This window comes from Trypanosoma cruzi, genomic scaffold (assembly GCF_000209065.1).
Source record: "Trypanosoma cruzi strain CL Brener 1047053517159 genomic scaffold, whole genome shotgun sequence".
NCBI classification, from domain to species: domain Eukaryota; phylum Euglenozoa; class Kinetoplastea; order Trypanosomatida; family Trypanosomatidae; genus Trypanosoma; species Trypanosoma cruzi.
Window position 1 is genome coordinate 325967 of NW_001849566.1, and position 6296 is coordinate 332262.

General features: G+C 38.9%; 1 protein-coding gene across 1 annotated transcript, besides 28 other annotated features; it reads right to left on the reverse strand.

The window, feature by feature from the left end:
* Positions 1 to 6296: a sequence feature (heterozygous, non-Esmeraldo-like haplotype).
* Positions 151 to 173: a microsatellite.
* Positions 292 to 348: a sequence feature (A-rich).
* Positions 480 to 506: a microsatellite.
* Positions 613 to 640: a microsatellite.
* Positions 792 to 837: a sequence feature (A-rich).
* Positions 1443 to 1477: a microsatellite.
* Positions 1554 to 1578: a microsatellite.
* Positions 2179 to 2200: a microsatellite.
* Positions 2251 to 2316: a sequence feature (A-rich).
* Positions 2374 to 2506: a sequence feature (A-rich).
* Positions 2602 to 2629: a sequence feature (AT_rich).
* Positions 2647 to 2705: a sequence feature (T-rich).
* Positions 2906 to 2938: a microsatellite.
* Positions 3073 to 3093: a sequence feature (AT_rich).
* Positions 3176 to 3198: a sequence feature (AT_rich).
* Positions 3401 to 3450: a sequence feature (A-rich).
* Positions 3542 to 3576: a microsatellite.
* Positions 3652 to 3676: a microsatellite.
* Positions 3807 to 3844: a sequence feature (AT_rich).
* Positions 3882 to 3903: a microsatellite.
* Positions 3961 to 4006: a microsatellite.
* Positions 4401 to 4442: a microsatellite.
* Positions 4575 to 4604: a microsatellite.
* Positions 4726 to 4846: a sequence feature (T-rich).
* Positions 4983 to 5003: a microsatellite.
* Positions 5004 to 5036: a microsatellite.
* Positions 5229 to 5332: a sequence feature (A-rich).
* On the reverse strand, positions 5358 to 6257 carry Tc00.1047053503737.20 (hypothetical protein, conserved; the record flags this gene model as incomplete). The annotated part of the gene is made up of 1 exon (XM_799513.1): positions 5358 to 6257. One exon carries the CDS (start codon positions 6255 to 6257, stop codon positions 5358 to 5360), a length of 900 nt encoding a protein of 299 aa, XP_804606.1.

The following is a 6296-nucleotide window of genomic DNA, read 5'->3' on the forward strand; positions in this document are numbered from 1 at the left end:
ATAATAATAATAAATCCACTGCCTCTTTTTGCTCCCTAATCTTCACTACCTAGCGCCGCTGCAATGGTGTATTCTAAAAGAACGAGACCCTGCCACCCCTCGCAGGAGCACCACACAGGGCACGCACGCCAATAACACACACACACACACAAAAAAAAAAAAAAAAAAAAGAAGGGAAGGGAAATGAAGAAGTTAAATCGCACAGCAAACGCCAAGAAAGCCAGCGGCATATTTCACAGGCAACATGTGCAAAAACAGAGCAAAAGGAACATGTCAATTGCCGGAACAGATAAAACAGGAAAAGGCAAAAAAAAAAAAAAAGAAAATGTAAACAACATAAAAACAAAATGAGGGATCAAAAGGAGACGCATCTCTAAATTTGAGATAATATACTGAATGGAGTTGCAAGAGTAAACAATACGTACAAGAACACAGCGCATGTCTACCTCCATTATTTATGCTGACTCTCTTGTTTTCGTTTATTATTATTATTATTATTATCATTAATTACTTTTCTATTCTCATTTCGTCTCTCTGCCCTCCTTTTGCACCTTCCAATGTGCATATTCGGAATACTCCATCCTCCGTGCCAACTGTGCACAAAAAATAAATAAATAAAATAAAATAAAATAAAATAAAAATCGGCAAATAATAATAATGAAGTTATGTAAATACATATCGCTCTGCGTACTTGCACATATATTTATATATATTTGTAATTCATGATGCAGCCCCTTTATATATATATATGTGGTGTAACTATGAATAGAAAATAAACGATGTCCCTGTCCAAAAGAAAAAAAAAAAAAGAAAACAACAACAACAACAAAAAGAGAACGTAAGGGCCTCCTCCCCCCCTCCCCCTTCCATCGCGCGCATAACTCAAAAAAGTAAAAACAAACATGATTGCCTGATAGACAGAGACGTAAAAAGGCCCACAGTGAAAACAACACAGGTAGAGTAAAAATAAGGAATACGTAAGGAGGAAAAAACTTCCTTACAAGAGGGTCCCAGGTGTCCGTGAAAAATAAGAAGAGTGCCTTCGCTGCAACGACAAAGTGCGTCACGGAATTCCGTTAGAATCCACGAAGCACAGACACACCCTCACATCCTGACTGCCATGATCATCCACACCTCTCTCTCCTCTATTTTACACAACTATGCAATGCACTCAAATACTCTCCGCTCGTTTTAAAATTCTCTCATCGCTTATTTCCTTAACCGGCCCGAGACAGAACCCCGCGCTTACAGAGTCATAGGCCCACATCTACAAGTATTCCAGAGACAGATATAGATAGATAGATATATACACACGTACGCATCTCAAACGTAAATAAAGAAATGTCAATTCCATTTGGTTGTTTGTTTGTTGGGGGGCGGTCCCTCCCTCCCTCTGCCGCCCAAAAGACGGAAATCACAAATTTTAAAAATAATATCAAACCAAAAAAAAAAAAAAAAAAGAAAAAAAGAAGAAAAAGCACTTAGCCCGATAAAAGGATCTTCATCAATCATAAATAATAATAAAAGAACATCCTTTGCCCTCTCACTGGGCCCACCCACACACACACACACACACACCCTCTCCCCACATCCTCATGGAAAGAAAAAAAAAAAAAAACCAGGCATCTTCCACCTCGTAAAAAAAAAAAAAAAGGAAGAATGCATCAATTCTTAGCCAAACTAAAGCCAAGGTTGCAGCTCCTCACATCCTTCCAGTCCTCTTATATTTAACATTTCCTCTTTTCATTTTCCCTCGCCCCTAACCCCCTCCAGAGCCCGGCAGCACCGTTGGGGGAGGGTGACTGCCACCATATAAACCACATGACGTACGAAAATAAGATGAAAAAAAAAAAAAAAAACAATGCCACTGAACGGATTCCCTCCCTTCTTTGTTGTTGTTGTTGGTGGTGGTGTATGTTCGTGCAAACCACGCCCGCCTCCCTGAATGTCATTTTAATTGGCAGTTACTGTGATCTTCGCTGCTTTCCCCTCCCCATGGGCGGCACCGTACGCTCTGCATGCGTCAGTCAGTACCATTTCCCCTTCCCACTTCCCCCGTTCCCTCATGCCCTGACCGCCCTCATCGTCGCATCGCTACCACCCCGCAGAAAGCGTCAAAGAGGGAAACAGAGACAAAACACGGCAATCACACAATCCCCACCACAATAACAACTCAACAAAACAAAAACAAAAACAAAAAATGTACACACGCATTCGCACAAAATCAAAAAAACATGCAAAAGAAGATCCAAACAAAACAAAACAAACAAACAAACAAAAAAAAACGAAAAAGAATACACACAAAAAAAAAAAAAATTATTCAAGCACAATTAATACATCTATATGCCTTACAGATATCCAATGCCGACACACAGAAATAAAAGGAAGGAAAACACAGTGAAAATTAATAAAAAAAAAATGGGACAGGATATAAAAAAAAAAAAACCACCGATAATAATTAAAGAAAAACAAGAAACACATACATGGGAAAAAAAAGAAAAAAAAAGGATCATTTCCTTCCCCTCCTCCAAATCGGCACCACGCATATTGCGAGCATTGCTAGTTTTAGATGGGTAACGTCACAAAAGTCGTAATCCATGCATAAATAAATATAAATACATTTATTATACCATTCCATTTTGAATGTTTTTTTCTTCTTTTATTTTTTCCTTTTTTTTTTTTTGCTTTTTTCTTTCTTTTTTTTTAAATTTATTATTTTCCTTCGTCCTTTCCCTATATATATATATATATGTGCCGTCAACTTCTCTTCTTTCCCGCTCCGAATGAACCCGCGCCCCCTCCTCCCTCCTCCTCACTGTAAGTCTGCATGTGTGCAAAAATCCCTCTGTCTACCTGTGTTCGTGTGTGCTGTGAAGAACGGCGATTAAAGGCGGACTGAAAGTCCCTTTTTTTTTTTTTTCTTCTTCTTCTTCTTCTTGGATGTCTTCTCCAGTTTTCTTCCACTCATGCACACATGCTTACGCACGAAAAAAACAAAAACATGTTAATCACATCATCCAATTCAAAGGAAAAAAAAAAAAAAAAAGAAACGCGCCTTATGCATAAAGGTGCAAAATAAAATAAATAATTTTTCCCCTCCCCTCAGCTCTGATTTCACGCCTCTTTTCCGTCCCGCCCAACAAGCTCAGAATGCATGCGTGAACAACAACAACACTATATAAATATATAAATATATATGTGTGTGTGTGTCAGTCAATATGCATACGTGTACGATGGGCCTGTTCTGGTGTGCATATTTGTGGGACATGTGTCAGCGCTCACAGACATTTTGTTTGGTTTTTTTGTGCGTTTATTCCATCATCCTCCCCTCTTCTCGGTTGCGACTACACACAAGTGTAACATTTGGCTGTTGGGAATACTCGATACACACAATGTGGCGAAAAAACAAAACGAAAAAAAAAAAAAAAACATACAAATAAAAAAAGAAAATTGCAAGAAGGAATATATAAAGCAGTCCATTACACAAACGGACTTCAAAAAGTAACACTTCGCTCCTACACGTCACACCATCCCTACTGTAATACATACATACATACATACATACATATATATATATAGTAAAGTACATATGTATATATACGTGTGTGTGTTTGTTTGTCTCCTCAGGGAATTCTGTTGTAGCCACATTATTAATAATAATAATAATAATAATAATTATTATTATTATTATTATTCCTTTGTCTGTGCCTTTTAGTGTGTGTTGCCATTTTTTTTTTTTTTTTGATGTTTCAATATACCCATCATTCACGTGCACACTGTCTTATCTGTTGTTCCTGCCGTTCATCATATTTATTATATGTAAATATTTTACTTATTTATAATTCTTGCTGTTGTCACCATTTTCGTCATCGCCATATTCAAAATAAATAAATAAATAAATAATAATAATAATAAAAGTACAGTCATTATCATTATTACTATGGTCACTGCAGTAAATTTTATATGTATACACACATATAAATAAATATATATGAATAAATAGATAATGGCACAGACGCACATACACACAGAGAGAGGGAGAGAGAAGGCAGGGGACAACCACACACTTACAAATACACATAAATATTTCCCCTTTTCAGCCTGCGAGTCAATTTGTTTGCCACTTCCATGCGTTCTCGTTTCCAGCGCTCCACAAAAAAAACAACAACAAAAAAAAAAGATCGCTCTCCTTTTCTCGCTTTCAACGCGCCAACTGAAACAGGCACGGCAAAAAACACACAAAAAAAGACAAACACACACACGCACACTGAAAGGAAAAGAAAATTGTTAAAAGACGCTAAAGAAAAAAAAACCCGTAAAAGTTAGAGGTGACAAAACACGGGAATGAAGCAACAAAAATAAAGGGAAAATCAAAATAAATAAATAATAACAAAAACGACAAGAAAACAAACAAACAAACAAAAAAAAAAGAAAAAAAAAAAGGCGTCGCGGGTAGGCACACAGAGACACAGACAGAGTGGGAGAAAGAACTGCACACGTACAACAAAGCATGGAAGAGGGGTGCGGGTCAATCACGAAAAGAATTATAAAAAAAACAAAACACACACACACACAAAAAAAAAAAAAAAAAGAAAAAAAAGAAACCACAGAAGAAAGAATCAAAGAAACAATAACATTTCAAAAAAGTACTCCACGCTTCCACAAAAAATGAAAACTTAAAGAAATGATACAAATAAAGAGAGGAAGAAAAAGAGGTCGACACAATTTTTTTTTTTTTTTTTTTTGTCTTTCAATTTTTTTTTCTTTTCTTTTTTTTTTATATTTTATTTTTTTGGTTTTTATTTATTTATTTTTTTTTTTTTCTTAATTTTCTTCTTTTATTTTTCCCCGTCTTTCCTCCCGGCGAGGGCGGAGGCAAACGGCGCGGGGGAAGTGAAAAAACAACAAAAAAATGGTGAGAGGGCAACGAAGGGAGTACCCAAAGAGACACAGAGAGACAGAGAGAAGGGGAGAGGGCCAACGCAGCAGCAGCAGCAGCAGCAAAAAAAAAAAAAAAAAAAAGAAGAAAAAAAAAAGAGCTCTCAAACAATTTGGTACTATTGATGTGTTTGTCTCCCTGCTTTTCATGTCTGTTGCCTCCTCCTCTCCCTCTCCACCCCCTTCGCCCTCGGTGCCAAGAATGTTTAATCCGATCGTGACCTTAACCGCCACCCTCCGCTTATTCATTCCTGACAACAGGAGATCTGCATGTTGCCACAGACGCGCATAAAGAGAAGAGATATGAATGAAAAACAAAAACAAACAAAAAAAAAGGAAGGAACAGAATCCAAAGATGAAAAAGTTAAAACAAAATAAAAAGTAGGGAAAAAAAGTGAATCTCCTGTATTTACCCGCCTTTACACATATTGCCAGCCATTGTTTACGCTGTAGCCCTGCTGTTGTTGCGCCAGCGGCGGAGGCGGTAATGGTTGCTGCGGTATCTGTGGAATCATTGGATTTTGAGAATGAGACTGAGACGTGTACGGCGGAAGTGTGTGCAGGAACATCGCCGGGTTTCCTGCAGGCGGATGTGAAGAGCCGCCCAAGTTCGACTGGGGCACAATAAACGGTGTCATTCCCCTTGTGGCCTGCGCCGCATCCCCGCAAGCACCTCGCTGATTACTGCAACGCATGCACATCACCGTGTTGTCTTGAGGAAACAAAAAAACAGGCTCCATCGCACCAATAGGCGAGAGACAAGTAGAACAGCGTGAAACTCCCTCAGGAAGTTTTGGGGGCGGCGGAACTGCGTTATAGGAAGCACCAAAATCCGACAAACTTGATGGAAAAGAAGTCCCCGAGTTGCCGAGACCGACATTCCCAGTTCCATTGCCACCCCCATTGACTGCGGGTGCAGAAAATACCTTGGTATTTATTTGATTTGGTGGAAGGCCCTGAAATCCGTTTGGAGGAGCCCCAATAACATAATAATTGACCTGCGGGACGGGGGCAACCACCGATGGCGACAGTGTTGTGGGCAAAATATGGTTCTGCAATACACCGGGAATGTTTGGAGCGGGATTATTGTTCAAAAACGGCGTGACACCAGTGTTGTTTGAAATGGGACGAAAAGAAAGAGCCGACGTATCCATAGAATTCCATCCAGGTACAACGAAATTCATTGCCAGTGGATGAGAAGTTATGATGGAGTTAACATCATTTGTGGCAATTAAAAAATTCTCTGGGACAGCACCCACGTCTCCCTTATGTCGATTACTCGATTTCCCCCCTTTACTAGCAGAGGTGCGGCTTCGCATGTAAGGTGGAGTTAATTCCTCCAGTACAAGAGCGGCCTT